Source organism: Anomalospiza imberbis, chromosome Z (genome assembly GCF_031753505.1).
Source record: "Anomalospiza imberbis isolate Cuckoo-Finch-1a 21T00152 chromosome Z, ASM3175350v1, whole genome shotgun sequence".
Classification (NCBI taxonomy): domain Eukaryota; kingdom Metazoa; phylum Chordata; class Aves; order Passeriformes; family Viduidae; genus Anomalospiza; species Anomalospiza imberbis.
Window position 1 is genome coordinate 59,450,680 of NC_089721.1, and position 21,827 is coordinate 59,472,506.

Below are 21,827 nucleotides of genomic sequence, written 5' to 3' on the forward strand. Positions count from 1 at the left end.
CCTTCTGGATGAGGTCAGGTAAGCCTCATCTGGTTTTGGTGTGTGTTGGTGTGCTGATATGTGCTTTAATCTTTGTTATCCCTACTCAGGTAAAGACCTAGGAAGCCTTCAGTGTGTTTCTGCTTGCTGATGGACTGTGTTGTGCTACTGTGATTAAATTTGTTGAATAATACCAATGTACAAATAGAAGATGGAAATATTCGGTCTTTATCTGGGCTTGAACAAGGCTATGCGTTGTTCAGTTTCATGTGTAGGTGCCTTGAGGTGGGAGGGTCCACATACATCTTGGTTTTATGAAGCAGGATGTAGGCATGCAAAACTGATGCTATTGCAGGTCACACTAACAATTAAGAGCAACGCAGGTAAAACCTGGGGGAAATTAGGTTTGCCTGAGGGAACTCATCTTGCTTTCTGTTCTGCATTCATTTTCTGTGGATAATTTGAAAATCACTGTGATGAAGCAGTGGGTTTTCTGCTGTTTTGGCTTTTGTACAGTCAAGCAGCAGTTGCACTTGTCTGGGATGGGCTGCAAGACAGAAAAAAGTGAGCTTTTTCTAAGCAAGTCCTGCAGAAGCAGTTAGGGCTCTTAATGCAGCCTGAGATTGTCTTGAAGGTGTCTGCTGCTGCCTCAGTTGAAATAGAAAGGGAAGAGTGAAATGAAGTTAAAAGAAAAGTCTTGATGAAAAAGATGCCTTTCATATATACTCTTGATTTTGTATTATGTTTTTGCATAGTAGCACATACTATTGGCTCTTTTCTTTGGCTGTGACATGCATCATCACTGAGATCCTGGAATCATGGTAGAATACAGAGCATAACAAAATGCAGCCTCTCCTAACTATTTTTAAAGGATCTTTTTGTATGTGTCTATTAAAACAAATAACAAAAAAAAAACCCAGCAAAAAATACAGCCTTCCACAATTGTCTCCACGGGTGTGGTTTTGTGCATTGTAAACGTTTCCATGTTCATTGGTTGGTCCGTGTTCATTGGTTGGGGGTTTAGAATTGCATATTGGAAAGTAAGAGTGTAACTGGAAAATTTACCAGAAAATGTTGACTCAGTTGTATGCATCAGGATCATGATTGCAATGAATTTTTATAACATGACATTTTCTGACTTGACCTAATTGGAAAATATTAAATATTGCTCTTACAGATTCGTGATACTTCCATTGCAAGAAGTGAAAAAAAGTACTGATTTATGTTTGCACATGACTGTCATTTGCTTTCTTAAAGCACCTGTTCTTAATGATCCTGTGCTGAATGCTAACCAGATTTATTTGCTGTTATATATATCAGTGTAAGCACAAATGCTTTTGAGTGATGATGTGATAGACTGTATACTGCATACATGCAAACACTGCTGCATGTTCTGTACTGTTATTTCAGTCTTGTCCAAGGGGAAAACCCAAAACTGTGTAACTGACAGATTACTCTGCAAGTGAGCTTTTAACTAGGAATGGACATCCAATCAGGGTTTACCTGAGTAGTATAATAACTACTGATAAATCTGCAAATACGGGCAAGGTACTAAATATTAGCAGCTGTGCAGCTCAGTGCAGAGTATTTGAAACCTACAAATGCTAGGCACAAGTTTCTCCTTCCATCAATCCCTTGCTGACCTACTTGACCCAATGAGTGAAGAGATCATAAGCCAAAGAGGATGAATTGAAACATTTTCGCAGTAATTTCAGTTTTCATATCCCTGTCACTTTCTCTGTGTTGTCAGCTGTCATTTAATGCATGCAAGGCTTTGGGTTGTGATAAGTAAAATCTACGGCTGCATGTAATGACAACTGAGTAGCTTTCTTCATCTAATCATGGGAAGGTAGAATTCTAAACTAAACCATTTTTTTCTCCAGGGCTGCACAGCAAATGCAAACCATTTTTTATGTCTACATTAATGATCCTTACAGCATGCATAAGCAGGACTGTGCTGGACTTTAAATTTACATGGAGTTTAACATTTGGAGTTATATTTGAAAGCTTTTTATGTCCAAGAGGTGTTGATTCATCTTCATTAGGTGCTTAGGTGCCGATCAGAGTTGCTAGATTATCCCCATAGCTCAGCTTGAATGACAGAACAGAAAGACTGGAACTAGGACAATGCTTCCCTTAGGGAAAACATGTAAAAGTGGGGAAAATTGCAAATAACCAGGGTGGCTGATCTCTGCTGCTTGCAACTTGCCAGTTGGAAAATTGCAAATGATCACTGTTGCAAATAATCACTGTGGCTGTTCCTTGCAGTGAACAGGAGAAAAACCAGATGGTTTAGCATGCAGATGCTGTGTGGCTTTTAAGTCCTGCCAAACGAGAAAACAGTACTGATAGTGCCTGCTCTTCCTGGAATGCTGGTTAGAGAAAGAGGAAGGAAAGAGCTCTTGCAAATGCATCAGATATTGCTTCCAAAGCTTTGACTTCGCTTTGTTTTCTTAGCATTTTTCTTTTTAAAAAATACTAATGAAGATAAAATAAGGGGCATTATCAGGCTATGTTTTCAGCTGGCAGTTGGGGGTTTTTGAGGGTTTTTTTTTTGTTGGTTTTCGGTTTTTTTAATCACAGTGACACAATCATTCACAGGCTGGATGGAAACAATGCACAATTCACATTTCTGTGTTCCTCTTAATGATGTAGCCACCAGATCTATGGAATAAATCTGTTGTAGGGATTATTAAGTAGCAGTTCTTCTCCCTGCCTTGTACTCTCTATGGCAAATGCTAGCAGGTAGCTAAAAGAAGATAACATGTCTCATCTGGCTGAGAATATATCTCATCTGAGTTTGTTAAATCAAATATGGCATTTCTTCTGGCTACAAAAATCTACTGCCTTACTATACCATGTAAGTTGTACCTGTAGGGAATTTCTTCCCACTATTTGTATCACATGGAGGAAGTCTGGAGGGAGGCCTCTATCTACTTATCCTTCTCTGCCCTCTCCCACATCCCTAGGAGGCTGTACTCAAAGTCAGTAACATGCAGAAAAGATAACTACCTTCTGCATAATTCTCATAGAATTTAACCTCCAGCTCTCAGGAAGCAGTTTCCTATTTTGTCTTAGTTATATAAATTCCCTTTTGCTCACATCTGGTTATCCCTTGCAATATCATCTCAAGTATATAAATATATATTTTTTGGAAAAAAAACATATTTTAAAAATAATTTTGATCAGTGCTTATTTCATTTGTTCTTTTGAGTAAACATTCAGCAAACAGAGGCTCTCACAGGCAGACATGATGCAAGAAAATATCTGCCTTCTATGTGAGTCTTGAAGAGCGTTTAAATGATGAATGATTTCTTCTTCCATTCCTGCCCTCTCTCTAGGTGATTCCTGTGAAAGTGAGATATTGTGTTCATGAAGAGCACTAGCAAGGGCATGGGGGGCATGAGTAGCAGGCATGAGCAGCAGGACTGATCTAATTGCAGGAAACAGTCATATTCACTACAAACTTCTCTGTCCTGACATGGTACAGTTTTAGCTTGTTTAAAATAGGCATTTAGACCTTGGTCTAGGATGGCTTTCAAGAAGAATTTTTTCTGTTTGTACTAATCTTAAAGCAAATCTTTTGGGATGCTGTAGTTTGTCCTGGGCAGATGAAAACCCTTGTACTGACTTGGGAACATGGAAATCCCAGCACAGCGTTCTGTTTCCCAGAGGGCTCATGTTCCCTCTTACCACAGGAAATGAATGTTCTTTTACACAGCTTGAAAGTTTTGGAGTATGAAATTAGGATCTTGAATTTTTTGGTTTGCACTGTTGCCACTTGGATTGTTCTGTTTAGGCCATGAAACAATGATCCTTGAATCCTAATGGTCAGTACTCTAGGCAGGTCAAGAAAACTGTTTTAAACCAGGAATATAGCACTGTGATGTAACTGGCTGTAGCAACATCTGGAGCTGGCTCTTGGTCAAGCAGCAGTAAATGTACAGAGTTGCGTAGTTTTTGGGATTCTTTTTCCCCTTATTTAAAAAAAAGGGCATCCCTACTCCTGTCTTACTGAAAAATGTGCAAGGAGTAAGTAGGTCAGCAGCATCAAAGCATCCCCAAAGAGGCAAAGTATGCAGAAATCAAGAATTTAAAACTGACAGTTAAACACTGCTTACTTATCAGAAAATATGGTGTTGAGGTGGAAGGCTTTATAGAATAAATTTCTGCCTTCAGGAAATTGAAGAAAGTTAATTTTTTTATTTCTTTGCCTCTGCCAAAAGAGAAATACATCTCCAAAGATAATTTTCGTGTCCTTTAGAAAAAAGTATGGCTGTCCATCCAGGCCAGCAGGATTTAGGTTTTCTTCTCTTGTGGTTTTTTTTTTTTTTTTTTTTTTTTTTTTTTTTTTTTTTTTTTATCGGCATCCTTTGACTCCACCAACACCTACCCCTCCTCTTCCTCACCCTTCCCGCCCACAAAGACAAACGTGTGCTTCCCATCTTCTTGGGTAGGGTAGTGGTTGCTTGTTTTAATTCAATACATTCCTCCTGTGGAAAATATTAATGGGGTTTTTTTGCTGGTTTATTGATACTTATCATAAGCAGTCTTTTCCCTGCCTGCCCCTGCTCTGACTGGCCTAACAACTTTTTTTTATCAAGATTGTTGGAATGTAAGGTTGCTTTGAATGCTTTTTCCTGGGGTAATGAGTCATACTTGGACTTTAGTAGTATTTCCGGCATGATGCAGGCAATGTGAAGATGTTGGTTTTCACATCATGTGGTTATGCCAAGCCCTCACAGAGAGCAGGGGAACAAATGTCTGTTCATTCCTGGAAAGTGGCTCACTTCTGAGTCATTTGGCTTCTGTTTGGAAGAAAAGATGAGAGAAAGAAGACCTTCTCATATCCAGCTTTTCCTGCAGCAAAATCTGGAATAATTACTATTGGGTGGCAGTTGCTGCATTCTCAAAGCAAAACAGCCCTCCCTGCCATTGGAATATAATTGATGTTCCCTTGTGTCCCAGCAGTTGGAGGCATCCAGCTGGATTTGGAAGCAGAAGAAAAAGCAGTTTGATTTCTGGTGATCTGACATAAAATTTGAACAGAGGTAAAACTTAGCTTCTCTAGTGAATAGGCTTTGCAGTAATAAAATGAGAATTCTGCATCACAAGTCCTGCAATGTTTTCAGTCTGTCTTTCCAGAATGGACGTGAAAAGAAATAGTAATGGTGAGGCTTGGATAAGTTAGCAGTTGGCTGATTATTTTGACCTGTTTATCTGGGAATTAATTCAGTGGAAGCAAATGTTCATATCAGGGCGATCTTTGCATTAATCTGTCTTATGCCTGCGGCAAACTGGCAAGTTACTGGTTGATTGTTGCCTGCCCATATACCTGGAGCAAACAGCTCACTGCCCTTCAATGGGATTACTTGCCAGTTCAGTGATTTTCCATTAGAGGCCTCAAGAGCAGAACATGTATAAAGCAGAGGTTTGAGCATTTCAGAAAAACTTATGCCTTGATAGCAAGCACTCCTGCAGATGGGTCTTTGTTGTCCGTGATCAGATCTGGCCCTGATGTGATCTTTACCTGCTAGAGACTGCCAGGCTGTCAGGATAATGTGGGGGGAAATGCATTAGATACTCAGCAATACCTCTCAATGTGAACCTGAGCATTTTAAGTTTTTTTCTGCTTCCAATGATAGCTTCTGGTTTTCAATGATAGGTGAGAATACAAGAAATGCAATTGGCTGTTGTACTTAATCAAGCCTTGTTCCTGAGTTATGTTCTCACATACTTTTTTTTAATATGGTATTTTATTTTTCCCAGACTTATCCACAAAAAGCTAGTGTGCTTACAGCAAGTCCTCCAAACACTTTGTGGACTGCCCTATTAGGGCTTTTGAATATAAAGTGTTTGAATCCACATTTCAAAAGTTCCTCTGTTCACAGTTCTGCTCTGACTATCCTAGTTAAAGAGAGGTTAGCATGTTCTCTCATTGCAGAAGTGCTCCCTCTTCCTATGGGGAATTTTGTGTATACAGGAGGAAAAGATGCAAGAAGTTGCCTCTGTTGAGGATATAGTTGTTTGCTTGCTTGCTTTAATTAAATATAGATGAAGATGAATCACCATCTCTTGGACATAACAAGTTTTCAAATACAACTGTATATTTCTGTATACTTGTATCTTTCTGATGATAAATGTTCGGTCTGTCTGTGTGCCTTGAAAAGTTTTGTGACTTCTAGATAAGGTCTCTTCAGTGTTGAGATCATTGTCACTGGAATTATCTGGTAGATTTGAGTGACACAAATGTATTAATTGAGAATAGCAGCACAGTATTTGGTGTTCACTACCGGCTGGTTACAGTTTTGCATGTAGTTAATAGCAGGTTGTGGTTTTTATTTGGTTAGTGGGAAACGAAATCCAGGTCAGTGGGATTGAAGTTGTTTAAATGCTGACTTCTGGAAAGAGAGCAGAATTAAAACAACCATCTGGACTAGACCTGTAGTCTGAATCCAGAGGTAGGAGGACAGAAATTCTTCAAGCTGGCAGCTTGACAGCTGTCTTCTGTCCAGTCTTATTCCAGCATAGTGTTTATATGTTAATGTGCGTTTAATAAATTAATGAAAAATCTACTGGGCTTCCTGCAAATAAGTGTGTATTTGAACAAATTTAACTGCATTCAAAAGTGACCTTGAAAATCATTATGCTTACATTGAAGGATTTCTAGCAACAGCTGCTTGCTGGTATTAGGAGTATTTCCAAGTATTTTGTTTCATGCTTTCTGAAATAGGAGGAAGCTTTATTCAACAATGTGGCCAGATAAACTCTGTGAGTTCTGTACTGTTGAATGGAGCTGAGTGCAGCTAAACGTCCCCTGTAAAATTCCTTCAATAGAATTCTCTTCTCTGTCCTGAGTATTGCTCTTAGGCTTGTCGGATACAAAGAGTTGTGATAACCCTTGTACTTTTCTTGAAAATCAATTTCAGTGGTAGCTTTTCAAAAGTTGACCTTGCATCTTTGTACTGTTTCCAGCATGAGACCTTCATAGTCAGATTTTTCTCACTAGGACAGGTCTTCTGGCTAGAGAAAGCAGCTGAAGAACTGGCAGGACTGTAATTTTAATTTGTCACTAGTCTTGAAAGTGGTAGCTGAGATGGATAGGGGTCTGGTTTATCACTTTTGTACCTGATATGTATGGGCCAGTGCACTTTGAAATCTGACATACTGGCAAGTCAAAACAGCTTTATTGTGCTGCTGTTGATCAATCTGTAAGTTAATGTGATTGTATTCAATTCCACTATAGTTTTCCCTGGTTTTCAGTGGAGTATGCATAAATTACAGATGGCTGTCAGACTGATAAAGAACCACGTATGTCTGTCTTACCACTGATGCTGTGATTGGTTGCATGTAATTTTTTTAAAAGGTTTCTCAATAGAATAGCAGAGGTTGAAAAAATCAGGGAATTGATACAAGGTAGTGATTTTGTCTCCTGCAGGTTTAGATTATTCCTGCATATTAGATGTGGACGAGCAAGATGTGCTGTTACTGTGGTGCGGGAACCTCTCTTAGCTTCCCAACCTGCACAGTCATTGTTCATTGCCTTTCACCACACAGAACAAAAATTCTTGCAAGCCCTTAACTTCAGGGAACCTCTCTGTAACTAACATTCCTTACATGATTGTGGCAGTAAGACTCCTGCATTTTGCTTGTCTAATGTTTCATCAAAAGAGATGTTAAAAATGGGCTGTAAAATGGCATTGAGTTTATTACTGCCTGGTGACATTTACAGATGTGCTTGATTTGGGAAAAATGGGCTTTTATATTGTCAGAAGTTTTTTTCATAGTGCAACTACATTGTTTGACCTCTTGTTACTGCATGCTTGAGTTGGAGATGAAGGACATATCTATCGGCATCTGGTCATTATAGAATGGTCTGGTTGTTTTTCAGTCTGTTGCATCCTTTTGGAAGGCAAGCTGTAAAAGTTCACCTGTTGGGTTCGGTAAGCAAGTAAGGAAATGTTGCAAAGATTACTTGGTCGGCGTCATAGCTGTTCTGTTCTCTTGATGATATATCCCCTAATTCTCTTCAAACTACTTTCAGGAATATAGTGTTCAGTTATTTAGGCTATTAAGGTGTTTGGTGTGGCTGATGTGGCTGTTTGTCCTGTGGAGCTCTGTTTTGTATGTGAGTATCAGACTTGTTCACCAAGTGGGAAGAACAATGTCAAGTTGAGTCCTATATCTCACAGTGTTGTTTCAGTTTTGGTACCTCTTCTAGTCAGGTTCTTGGTTTTATACAGGAGCCCAAACTTCTGGAACCTGATTAATAACCGCTGATCTGTGAGAACAGGAATTATCTGTGGGAGTCTTCCAGGCTGCTAGCAAAGTTACTGTTTTCAAAACTTCAATTGTTGCTTCTTCTGATAGCTATTAACTTATTGTTGAATTGTATACAAATGTACTTTTAATCAGCAATAAGAATTCCAATTATGTGGATCATAAAAGTGAATTGCTAAAGAAAAAGTTAAATTAACATAGTTTTTTACTTCCTAATCTTTCCAAAGACTATTTTAGCCCTTAGAGCTGTCACTGTTAGAAGCTGTAAAACTACCATGAGAAATGCCTCATCACAAGTGTGCTGTGGTCTTCTACTATCTGATTCTTGAATATCATGTTTGCACTGAACTATCAGTGTGTATAATGCTAATACTGCTTATGGTACAGATTCAGCTGTGCTGTTGTTTATTGAATGGAACTTTTTCTGATTTAGCTTTTAGTAAAATTACTTTAATTGACAAATACTCTCAAAGGTGAATTTTCAAGCATGTTTATACAAAGCTTTACAAAAGAGATTGGAGATATGTGTGTAGAAGTGTATGTGCATACATGCATATCTTTTTATATATCACAGAATCACAGAATATGATGAGTTGAAAGGGATCCACAAGGATCATTAAGTCCAGCTTCTAGCCCTGCACTTCCCTCCATCTAGGTTGTAGCTTTTCCTAGAAAAACATTTCTGCTTTAGAATCAAATATTCATAATTTTTCTAATTATGTTTCCTGAACATGAACCACCTTCTATTTACTGATAAACTTTTCTATATGGCCTGATGCTTTGGTCTTCTGGGTAAAAGAAAAATATCAGGTAAGAGTTCTTGTATTGAAATATGCTCACACACAAAGAGCCAATTGCATAGCTGTATTTGGCACACAAATTTGTGTTTGGCACTTACAACTGATTTAGCTTCTGTTCCTCAGAAATGCACATTTCTTGGTGTAGCATTGACTGGGTCCACAGTACTGAAAAACAAAAGGATACATACCACTTTTCTGACTTCAGAAAACAAAATGTTTATCTTTTTGAACCAGAGTATGCAAGAGAACAGTGTATTCTTTCTATTACAGTTTTTTTTCCTCAATGCAGCATTTTTTCTTGATGTGATTGTTCATAACTAGAAATTAACAGGATGTATCTTGCTTGTGTCTTCAATTGTGGTGTATATTTCTTCAAATTTACCATATTTTTAATGTGTAAATGAAATAATTTTTTGAAAGAATAAGGACACTGTCATTTTGCAGACTTTTCACTGTACTTTGAAGTGGTTTGGAGGATTGACTTGATTATAATATTGTTGTTAATATGTGACTTGATTTATGACTTTTGTTGTTTTAACAGAAAGAACTACTCTAGATCTTTACTTCATTTGTAGCTTAAAAAGTTCTCTCTCTGAGTCTTTTCATAACTTTGCAATTTGCTACATTATTGGTGTTCTTATTTTGTTGTTGCAGTGGTCAGTATAATCACACAACATCTGAAGTTGGAAGGGACCTCTTGATATTATCTAATAAAAAATCCTATCAAAGCAGGTTCAGCTAGAATAGGTTGTCCATAACTATGTCCAGTCAGATCTTGAATATTTCCAAAGATGGATACTTCACAGCCTCTCCAGGCAACCTATTTCTATGTTTGACCATTATCACAGTCAAAATGTGTTTTCTTGTGTTCAGAGGAATTCAAATGGAATTGCATATATTTTGACTTGTGCCTGTTATATCTTGGCCTGTCACTGGGCACTGTCAGTAAAAGACTGTCTTCTCTCTCTTCCATCGGGGATTTATATGCATTGATAATGTCCCCAGTAAAACTTATTTTCTCCCAGCTAGCCAGTTTCAACTCTTTCAGTCTCTCCTCATGTGAAAAGTGCTTCAGTCCCATTATTGAGCTTCACAGCCTTTTGCTGTAACTTCCTAGAGTATTCTGTGTTTTTCTTGTGCTGGACAGATGAGAACTGGACCCAGCATTCCAGATGTGGCCTTGCCAGTGCTGAGTAGAGAGGAAGAACCACAGCTCTTGATCTGCATTCAGCACCCCTGATGCACCCCAGATTGGGTTGTCCTCATTCCTGTGAAGGTGCATTCCTGGCTTGTGTTTAACTTGCTGCCATACAGGATCCCGAAGTCCTTCCCTGCTGAGCAGCTTTCTAGCCTGTTAGTCTTGCATTTCCCAGCCTCCCTGGGTCCCTTTGAATGGTAGCACAGACACCTGGTCTATCACTCCCTCCACCCAGTTTTGTATCAGTAGATGGAGGGACTGTGGCTTTGCCTAACCAAGGCTCTGTAAAGAATGAAGACACTTGCCATGACCTACCTGGTAACCTATCCCAGGGCTGCAGCTCACACAAGGGGAAGAAGGTACCCACAATGTACCACTTGGATCTCTTGAGCTACCTCTTGTGCCTGTTTCTCCTTCTTGCTTCTTCTGATTCTGCCCAAGAAGGTTTGGTTCTGACTGCTTTTCAGGCAGCTGAGAACTGCTGTTACAACCCCCTTGATGTTAGATAAGCTCTAATGCTTTTCTTTAGTGTTCTTGCTCTAGTCCTAGTTCATTTTTTGCTGATATTCTGTAGGTGTAAACACAGACAATTCTTTGTTATCAGCATATACAGTTGTACTGTGGGATTACTTTTTAATGTTCTTTGTGCCTTCAAATTTCACTTCAGAACCATCTCCTCCTGAAGAGCTAACTATACACAAATTTCAGTGTTCTTGGGAATTTAGGTACAGTTCATATGAGTGTGCTTTTTAGCAGCTTACAGGGATTGTGTGCTTCCTGCAATCTGACTCTGCACAAGCTGGGAAATGTTGGTGGAGGCATGAAGCTGTGGTTGTTAACTGGAGCAAACTTTTGCTTCCAGCCAATTACCAATGTAGAGGTAGAATTTAGAAGTCTTGTACAAGCTTGTCATCTCTATAATTACGTGGCTATTAAGAAATGGGTGGAAGTTGAATGCTCTAAAATTATAGACTGTAATGATAAGACATGGTTAGTAGTGATTCTGATGCAATTTTCCTCCTTGCCAACAGAGTTTCAACAGCAGGAAGGCATGAAGTCCCATCAGAAAAACATGCAGCTCTATGACACACCCTATGAACCAGAAGGCAGTGGTGTAGAATCCGATTCTGAAAGTGTGGTGAGTCGCCATTTACGAGAAAGCAAATTGCCACAAGATGATGACAGGCCTGCAGATGAGTATGATCAGCCGTGGGAGTGGAACAAAGTCAGCATCCCAGCTTTGGCAGGTAGGATTCCTAGATCCCAGCCTCAAAATTCTTTCTCACAGTTATACCATATATACTTGCCTTAGGGGTAAATCAAATACTTATGCTCTTTTGTGTATGTGTGTGTGAAGAAATGTCTGAAAAGTGAATGTGGGTCATCTCAAATCTTTACCTGCTGCAGAAATTCGGAGCTGCACTTTTTGTTTGGTACTTCAGCCAACCTGTTGTCAATCATCTTAGTAAAAGTAAACTTTTGATTCTCCCGTTCCTTGTCTCTACCCTCATTTTAATGGAGGGATGTAGATAGTGTTTATTGTTGAGTATCTCTGTGGTGAGGAAGTTGCTTTGCAGGGTCCTGAAATTGTGGAGCTATTTTCAAAGGGACAGTGTGATAAAGTGTTGAGGGTGAGGTGGGAAGAAAAGAGGTGTGGCTCTGGGACTGAGCATGGAAGAAGCCTGAGAGCAATGGTTACTGGGTAGTCAGTGTGCATTTACCCTAGGTAAATCCTGCTCGACAAGCCTGTTTGATTTCTATGTTAAAACTACTGGATTGCTTAATGGAAAGAGAGCAGTAGGTGTCATCTGTGTAGACTTTAGCTTTCAGCATGTTGTGCTGTGGCATCGGCTGTGTTTGGAATGTTGTAGTCCGGATAGGTGGACTAGTAGATCTGAGAAAACCTATCAGAGTCATTGACCTCAAAGGGTAGTGTTAGTGATTCGTACTCTTCCTGGAATCTGGTTACAAGTGTGAGTCCTCCAAGGATATGTTCTGGAACCCTTCCTGTTCAGCACAGTTATTAGTAACCAAGAGCAGAAGGAGAAGAAATGCCCTTTATCAAGCTTGGAATAACAGCCAAAGGAGGAGAGGGTGTGTGCAAAGCTACCGTTCTGAGGGACCTGAACAGGCTGGAGAAATGGACTGACAACAAGCTTACAAAACCTAATGAGAACAGACCCAAAGACTTGCATCTGAAACAAACTAATCCCCTGCAATGATATGGACCTAGATCTGGTTGACTTGCTGGGATACAGCTTTGCTAGAAGGGGCTTAAACAGTCCTGGGGGAAAGTGAACTAAATGTGGCTAGCAATGCTCCTCACCATGATGAAGGCTAGGAGTCTGCTAGTCTGTGTGAATAGAAGCAAGCTGGTGGATGAAGCAAAGTGACTGTTCCTCATTACTTCTTATTTCTTGAACTATGCATAATGCTGTGGCAGGATTCTGATATAAGCGGGATGTTGATAAACATTTTTGTTAGCACAGAGCCAACAAAATGACAAAAAACTGCAGCACATGACAGCACATGTGAAGAGATGCTGAGAGAACTGGGCTTGATTAGTCTGGAGAACAGAAAACTTTGGGTGGGACATAGTGGGAACTTTTTAATGCCTGTGAGGAGATCCTCAAAAAGATGGAGCCAATTTCTTCACAAATGAGCAAGTGTGTGATGGGAAGATGAGATATAAAATGAATCAGTAGAGGTTCTTACACAAGTTGTTTTTTTCTCTGCAAGAACAGTTAAGCATTGGAAACAGTTATTCAAGGAGCTCTTGCAGTCTACATCTTCAGATTTTTTTCATCCTGTGGGAAGAAATGACTGGATAAACAACCTGATCTGATCACATAACTTCCCGCACAAGGTCGAAGATTGTGTGCTACCCAGAAGTAATTTTTCTTTCAAAAAAGAAAGAAAAAACCAGCAAGCTTTCAAAAACCAGCAACTTCATTGCTTTATGATGCTGAGATACAAAATGTGGGACCAGTACACATCTCCAGTGAGATCACATTTCACAAATTTTTCAAATAGTAATAGAGCAGCTACATAGACTGGATTTTCAAAGTTAAGTCTAAAGAGTCACATATGGGCATATGTAAATTATTATCCGTTATGTATTGGTCATACTATATGAAATCTATGAGTTTTAATTCATTTGGATCTTGTCTTAAGCTCTGTATTCATCTTTGTGTCCACTTTTTTGGTCTTTATCATGTAAATTCTGAAATAGGGTTTTTCTGATTTGTTTTAAAATAAAGAATCTTAGATTTGTTAATTTTTTTCTTATTATTTACTTTTCAGATTTTACATGTAACTGTAAATTAACAAGGTCAGTCCAATACCAGATTTTATGATTGGTTTATGTGTAAATATTCTTTCAAGTACTATGCAGTTACAAAAGCACACAGAGCAAAATATTGCTTTACAGAATTAATAGACTAAAGAGAGGTTTAATTAAATGGTATTATGATATGGTTAATTTACTTACAGGTTCAGGATAGAGAATTCTTATTTAAAATAAGAAGAGAAAACACTTTTTGAGATTAATTAGATTCTCTCATTACGTCTGCCATTCATTACACATTAATTTGTTTTAGATCCAATGTTATTTTAGGTACAAGAATTTCTTTTGTCACAAAGAAATGTCTAAGGATTGGCTGCAAGCCAGATTGCAAACTGCTGTTTCATCTAGTGTCTCTAGAATTCATCTTTGTCCTAGGAGTAGTAATTGTTTAAAATAAGGAAGAAGAGGCCCAGCTTTGAAGTTTGAAACGGTGGAAAGTTTGCAATGGAGAAGTGTTGAACCCCTGCTGAGATGTATGAAGTGCTCTTCTGACTAAGTCCGTGGTTCCATAGTGTAGCCCAGGAAAGGGTTTTTTCAATTCTTAGCTGAGGTGAATTTTTCTGAAAAGTGCAGTGTTGGTCTAACTGTTAAAAATTCTAGCAATGGGTAAGCCCCACTTTACAGGCCCACAATTACCATCTCCCAGTTCCGTGGAACTGTGGAAATCCTGGAGAGACCCTCTGCTGAAACTTTCCTATTTTGTGAAATTCATCTGGAAGGAACAACATATATTTGTGATGACAGTTGCAGACACAGGGACTTATGCAGCAAATGTTTTTGGTTTGTCAGGTGATAGACTGTAGAAACAAACAAAAATCACCAGCAACACTAGAATTAGCATGAACCTAATTACTCATGTAAGTCTTGGAAGGAAAAAAATTGTTCTTCTGCCATGATTTCAAGATTTTTTGCTGAAGCATAGCTAAAACCTGTTTATCTCCAACCTGGACTTTGAGATTTGTCAGAATGAAAGTGCACAAGCTATGAAAAGGCTGAGGCTGAGGGCACTGTGTGTGTGCTCTGACTCCTAAGGATGGGCCTGAGGCTGGTGTCATTCTGGTGTTGTGGATGGAGCAAGATGTACATAGCCTATGGATTTTGCTGTGCTAAAAGATGTGTCTCTGTGTAGCGGAACTGGAATGCAGCATTTTGACTGTCTGCAGCTGGAGTTCTTTCACAAACAAATTTGGGATTGTTTTATTGGAGGCTGTCCAGCTGAAGCTAAAATGTGTTTTTGATGACTTTTACAGAAAGCAAGCAGGTCTTGTTAGAACTCCTGCTGAGCTGGGCAGACTGGTTTGCCCAGAAGAGTTGAGGTTGGCAAAGTAACAGGAACAAGGTAGCTTCCAGGTACACAAGTCTGGCTAGAAAAGGAGATAACACCAGGGAGAGCCCACTGGATAGATAGAAGATAGCATGGGCACCGGAGGGCCCATTGAAGAATGTCACACTGACACTGGCTTCCAGTGAGTTCGTGAGAAATCTGTCCTCTTCAAACTGTTGTGTGGGCACAGAAAACCTTTGGGTAAAGGAAATGCTCGTGAAGTCTGTAAATCCAATCTTAGTATTGCTTTACAGAATATGTGACCCTTTCTTTCAAAGAGGGTCTCAATGGTCAAGAGGGCCATTTGGTAGTAGTTTCCAGCACTGATCAAGGGCTCAAGGAAGGTTTTATAAATGCCAAATGTTTTCTGGCTTCTACTGCTGTTGAATGGAAAGGTGTTGCCTAGTACCCTGAGTGACCTAAAGCAAGGGCGTTCTGGCATGCTACTGTCACAGGGGTAGGGCAGGAATTACAGGGCAGTGGAAGAGAGGCCGCGTGGTGAGTGTGGAAGCGTCAGGTATTGCAGTTAGTTCCATAACTGCAGTGGCTGGATATACTTTAGCTTTGTTTAAGAGAGGATTCATAGCAGCCAAAACTCAGACCTGACTACATCATTGGGTCAGTAGGTACCAGACTGGGTATCACACTTGTCACTTTAATCTGCTCCAACATTCAAAAGCATCTGAAATTTGACTTTGTCCTGGTTTTGGAGAATAGTTCCTACCTCTTATCATCATGTTAGTGACTTTTTACATGAGCATATAGAGATTAAAAAAAAGAGGGAATGATTTTAAACTGAAAGAGCAGTTTACATTAGAAGTTAGGAAGAAATTGTTTAGTCAAAGATGGTGAAGCAATGGAGCAGGTTGCTGTGTGTGACGTTGTGGATGCCCCTTCCCTGGAACAGTTCAAATCCAGGTTGGATGGGGCTCTGAATAATGTGGTTTAGTGGATGAAATCACTGCCTGTGGTGGCATCTCCCTGCTCTTAAGAGTTTGCAACTAGATAATCATTAATGTCACTTCCAACTCAAGCCATTCCGTGATATTGTGTTGTAATGATAAGTTGTTAACAGTCAGAACTGAGTTTATGTGAACTAAGTTTTTGATGTCTGAAAGATGTTCCTTGTTCAGAAGGTGACAATAAGCTCACTGGTTTTCAGAGAGTACCCAAGTTACATCCGGGTGTTTTTCTTAGAGTTGAAATAATACTGCTCATATATGTCACGGGCAAGTATCCACATGCAGTGTTTCTCCTTGTTACGCTGATGAGCATTTATTATCCAGTAATGAGGTTAAATCTGAGTTTATATTAAGAAAGAATCAGCATATTTCCACCATGCATACTTAGGAATGTGATTGAATACGTTGGCCCAAATTTTGCAATAAAAACTTGTGCTTACTTTCTCTGAGCAGAGGGGGGATTTGGAAGTGTCCTAAGCTTCATGACAGAAGCATAAATAATTTTTTAAAAATAGATCCAAAACACTTTCCTCATCCAACATGTCTCTGTGCATTCTCTTTTTGAACTTGAACATTGCAGCTGTCTGCTTTAAAACTCTTAATTCTGTTACCCACATGCTTACTTGACTGTGTGTTATAGTAAGTTCACTTTTAAGTGCATGAGGCCTTTAAGTTTTGTAGGGAGTCCCTTCAGTTTTCCTTGTAACATTTTTCTCCAGGATTGCTGTTGAAACTCACATGGGGGCTGATTGAACTGTTTGTGCTTGTGAGCACTGTGATTTTTACCTCCTGACACAGTGAAGGTTCTCTGCCTGGTCCTCACTAGATGGCCTTAATATACAATAATTTGTAGCTGGGGATGTTAGTTTTTGATGAAGTAGCAAACCAGAGAAGGCAATGAGAGTCAGGAATATGTTGTGGGTAGATTCTTTCACTGTTCCTGTCACCATTCTGTCCTTTAGTATTTTTTTTTAAATTGTAGCTATGTGGAATCTGTTATTGTAGAATGAGAATGCTGACATATTAGTATGTGCTTGGCTACGGGTGTTGCAGTTCTCTAATAAATTACAGCTTTGCAAAATAAGTTGTGTTTCTTTTCTTGGATTAATGTAGTTAGTGAGAGAAATTATTAAAGGCTATTTTTCTTTTGTCATCTGTTTCCTAGATTTTAAAGGCAAAAGCTTTGTGCCAGCAGTGTGTGAGTGGATGCACTGTTAATTCTTTGCTGCTTGACAGTATTTCTGATATGGATGTTAGCTGCCTGATTTGCCCCCAGGTCACTGTTAGGATGATACCACATAACCTGAGGCAGACTGATGTTCTCACTTATTTCCTTTTGGAATTATGGCAGGTGACTGAAGGCTTGTTACTGTTACTTGTTTAACAGCATCAACTCTGGAGGATCAAATGTCAAGATAAGCAGTAGATATTATAAGAAGGTTTAGAAGAGTGTGAATTTTATTACTGGAAAAACAGGAGAGTTTTAGGACTGTACTCTGTATAGTAAGAAACACTTTATATGATACATATAACTTTGTAGATAAAGCATCTTAATGCTAGTGGGTATATGTTTATTCTCTGTGGGGTGTGACAACCACTCTAAGTGCTACAACTCTTTTGGTCCTTACTAACCTTGCCTGGAGAGGTAATTATTGTGTATCTTGCAGCCCAGTTTAATGGAAGTGGGAAACGGCAAGCATCTCCTTCTCCCTCAAATGACCAGCACAGGCAATTAAGAGCACCTGGAGGAGGCTTTAAACCTATCAAACATGGCAGTCCAGAATTTTGTGGTATCCTGGGAGAGAGAATAGATCCAACTATTCAACTGGAAAAGCAGATGTAAGTAAGCACAGTAATTGCTCTCTAGCTCTTTGCCTCCCCACTTACAGGAGCAGTAAGCACCCAGATCCTGTTGTTCAGCTTCCCTCCTCAGTATCCTCAAAACCCCAAAACTTACTCTTACTAATCCCACAAAATGTAAATAATTTTTGTCGGGGAGCAAAATAGTGTTAAACAGGAAACTCATCTCAGAAACAGTGAATTTTATCTGTCTAGTATGTTCAGTTATTCCATTTTCAACCTTGTTTATACTGCCTTAGGGGAAAAAAAGTTGTATATCACATGTAACCAAATTCTCTTTAAAGGTGCATGAATCCAATATATTTGTGGCTGCAGAGCATGTTTCTAATACATCCAATTTGCCTTGCATCTGGCAGTGGTTCTCCTCTAGGGACCATTTAAGCAGCTTTCAGAAAACAGATTGTTATTTCTATCCTTTTGCTATCAAACTTGAGGGCGATATTTAGATGCACTTCTGTCAGCTTCAAATTCAGCTTCTGGGTGAATTCCCTGTAGGAAAGGTAGGGTATCCACAAGAGTGGGCCCTGTCCTGCCTTATTAATTCCCTTCTTTGAATAGTTTGGACAGACTGGCTTGTGTGATGGAATGACCCACTGTCCTGTATCATACCAAAGGTGCAGCCTCAGAGAAGGGGCCAGAATTCCTGCTGCACAGAGAAAAATCCTGAAAAGTGAAAAAGTAGAGCAATTTACAAAAGTTAGACTGATATTCCTGGTCACTGAAAAGCCAGTGGATTCATGCAGTAAAGTGATAAGCTGTGTCTTGAATCCCTGAAGGCAGTCCACTCCAGAAACTCTCACTCTGGGTTAGAGGCAGAATTTATTTGCACTGGAGAGGGAGGGCATGGATGTGAGCATGGATGTGAGTATGCACTTTGTGAGAATACTTTTTTCCTTAATGCCAGTGGTATTGAGAGGATTAACAATCCTTTTACACTTAGAACCCTCAGTAGGAAGGAATCCTCTCCTAGTGTTTGAGAGGAGGTGGTTCCAGAAATTGCTTTTCCTTTGGCATTCTATTTTTCAGGCAGTATTTGGAAGCTTAATTTTGAAACAGATAATATCATCTGCATGTTGTCATGTTCCATCTAATCAACCTCAGCCTTTGAACCATCTGCCCATTGACTGATTGTATGCTTATCTCCAGTAGAGGAAGTAGCAACCATTATTGTGACATCAGTCACTGATACTGTTAGGTAAATAAACTAAAAGGCTGTAAATTTAACTGTAAATGTGGTTCTCAAAGTCATGTAGTTCCAGCTTACCAGAGTTGCTTGCCCAGTCCCAAATACATTAAAAATAACTGCAGGAAGGTGAGATTCTGTTACCTAATTTTTTACTCAAAAATATGCTGTGGTGGTGTTCTGTCTTTTAGTATAACTGCAGTTAAATGTTACAATTAAAAACTGCAGGTCTAGTTTTTTCTTCTTAACTATTCAAATGTCAGTGACATGAGGGGTTTTTTTTTGTTTCTTCAGCATGATAAAATGAATGCAGTTAACAATGATGCGTCATAAAGTGAGAGAGTCCACATTTATTTTACCATCGATTATTCATAATAATTCAAATTACTTGTTTTAAAAGTTTGAGACATCTCCACAGCACATGCCAAACCCTTCCTTCTTTTTCTGCAAAAGCGGAGTCTGTTTTTGCAGAAAGGAATATAAGATCTAAAGAAAAGGATGCACACAAATTGGCAAGTGGATGGATAGGTTAGGATATTCCCCAAATAGGCAGAAATACCAAGGTGAGTTAGTATATTAAGAAAATATTTTTAGTTACTTGTGACTGAGGAATCTGTAACTGTGACCTTATTAACTCATGGACCCAGGGGAATCAAAGTAATTTGTTCTATTTCTTCAATAACAGTATAAAGAAAAAAGTGTGTTCTGCTGTTTCCATTGTCTTATTGAAAGTGAATCCCTCCCAGCCTTATAATCAAGATCTTGTGGTTTCCCGTTTTGCTCTTAATCAGAAACAGAGTAATGTTGTGCATTATATAAGCTATAATAACTTATTATACTTACTGTATAATTGATGCTGCTCTCCTGTCTTCAGTGGAGTTGTGGCCCCTTAGTGGCTGAAACCTGACCATTGACAAAGTAAGGGGCGTCAGGAAGAGCATTCTGTAAACCACAATCAGGGTACTTAGAAACTTGGAAGGAGATCCTGTTAAGGGTCAAAGTGTGTGATTATGTTATAATTTTGCTTTCAGGTATGCATCGTGTGCATGTGTTTTCCAGGATATCTTAGAAGACATTCAGTTTGTTCCATACTTTTGCACTGGTGTCTTTCACAAGCTGTCATTGCACTTTAAGACTACATCACTGGTGTTTGAATTTTTGACCTTTCTTCACAAATGCTTATATGCTGACATTCCAAAAAATCAACACACCCAGGATAAACAGACCCAATACAGTTGAACAGCAAATCTCTCAGGAACTTAAAGCTGATTATTGCATTTTGCTTATCGCACTAGGTAGCTGGAGCAGGAGCAATCGGAGTGTCCCAATTACATGGGCATATGACTCACAAACAATTACACTTCTGGATACTGCTGCTTACTGTCAGGTGTAGCCAAAACAGCTTCCAGACATCACATCTGAATCAGATGTTGTTTCATCCACTGTTTTACTTTCAACTTTTAAAAGCAGGTTTTTCTTCCTCAAACCAGCCCTGTGTTCTTTTTCCATTTCTCTCTGAATATCAGAGTTCGGCATCTCCCTTATTTTGATAAGGTAATAGTTCACTTTTGTTTTATTTGGCCCTCTGGGGAGAAAAGAAAACAAAGATAATTGTAGCTAATAGGAAAAGTTTTTAAATTCTCCCAAATCCATTTATTGATTCACACTTGTGTTAATATTATTCTGCCACACTTAGAAGGCAATCTAGTCTTTAAATTGCTTGTTAAGAAATATCCTTCACCAGCAAATAGCTAATGGGAGATGAGAAAGAGACTGCCTGAAATCATTTGTATCTGTGTCTCCATCCTATTTGTGAAGTGATTAAGCTGTCAGGGCCTCCCTTTCTAGTCTGTCTTGACTATACAAAGTACAACCTCTCTTTCGTTCCCTCTAATGCAGACTTTGTTTTTAATCAAGCACTCAGAGAATTTTTATTTTGGGTACCAACTTTATTTTTTTAGCACATTCATCAGATTAGACAATGGAGACACCAGCAAAAGGCAGTTAAGGGCATGATTTCTGTCAAAGAAGCTTATCTGGTCCTTATTCACCTATCTTTTAGTTGGAGCATCTTTCTTAGAGTAAGAACAAATGGAATGAAACTCTTTTACACAAAGCAAGCAACAGTTCCTGGTAAGAACAGAGAGCACTTCTGATGTGTTCATTGTCTTGCTTAGGCAGATGTGGTAGTGTCACATAGCGTTTCAAAGGGCAGCTGGCAATTGCAGGGAGGGAGAGATCTTCCTCAGAGCTACGTTTGACACAGTACAGGGTTAGACGCAATACATTGCTCTGGAAACTTAAGGAAGGGTCAAAGTGCTTACTTGTGGAGTCTGAGGTTTTGAAAGCTGATACAGAGCAGCATGCACTGGGAAGCTTCTGTGTTGGCAGTGGCTAGTTCAATGAAGGATCCACCTCTCCTCACCCAATTTCCTGTTTTCCCTGAGTTGTTCACATCCACTCCACAGATCCACTAGAGCTTTATCTAAAGCTCTCAGAATTGCCACAGCTCTTTTTAGAATGTGCCTTTTTGATAGATCTTCACACTTTATCACTCTTCTCCTTTTTCAAAGATTTATTTTAGCAAATCCTTTCCACTGTTAACTATTCATATTCTCCATGTACGATCTTCAGTTTCTTTGCTTGTGTTGTTTATTTTGTGTATTAGTTCAAAAACTGATATATCCCAGGGATGAAATAGAGCAAATTGTATATATCATGGATCTGTTTGCAAGACAGATTATAATGTGTTTCTCTAAATGGGAATTGCTTACATAAACATGTACGCCAATCTTTTTGCGTGGTTTCCTGATCTGAGGTTTTTCCCCTCAGCTGACAGGAATGAGAAGCCTCCACAATTTGTAATAACTTCATCCAGAGCTTTTTATCCATAAT

The 21,827-nt window shown here is 39.1% G+C and overlaps 2 protein-coding genes across 2 annotated transcripts in view; one reads left to right on the forward strand and one right to left on the reverse strand.

The window, feature by feature from the left end:
* The window catches only part of GTF2H2 (general transcription factor IIH subunit 2), a 459,966-nt gene that overhangs the window by 257,863 nt on the left and 180,276 nt on the right, over positions 1 to 21,827 (reverse strand). The window lies entirely within an intron of this gene.
* Positions 1 to 21,827, forward strand: part of SHB (SH2 domain containing adaptor protein B) — a 63,774-nt gene that overhangs the window by 29,994 nt on the left and 11,953 nt on the right. Inside the window, exons 3-4 of the mRNA XM_068176928.1 lie at positions 11,289 to 11,504; positions 17,557 to 17,728. Coding sequence (XP_068033029.1) covers positions 11,289 to 11,504; positions 17,557 to 17,728 — 388 coding nt within the window. The remainder of the gene's footprint in view (positions 1 to 11,288; positions 11,505 to 17,556; positions 17,729 to 21,827) is intronic.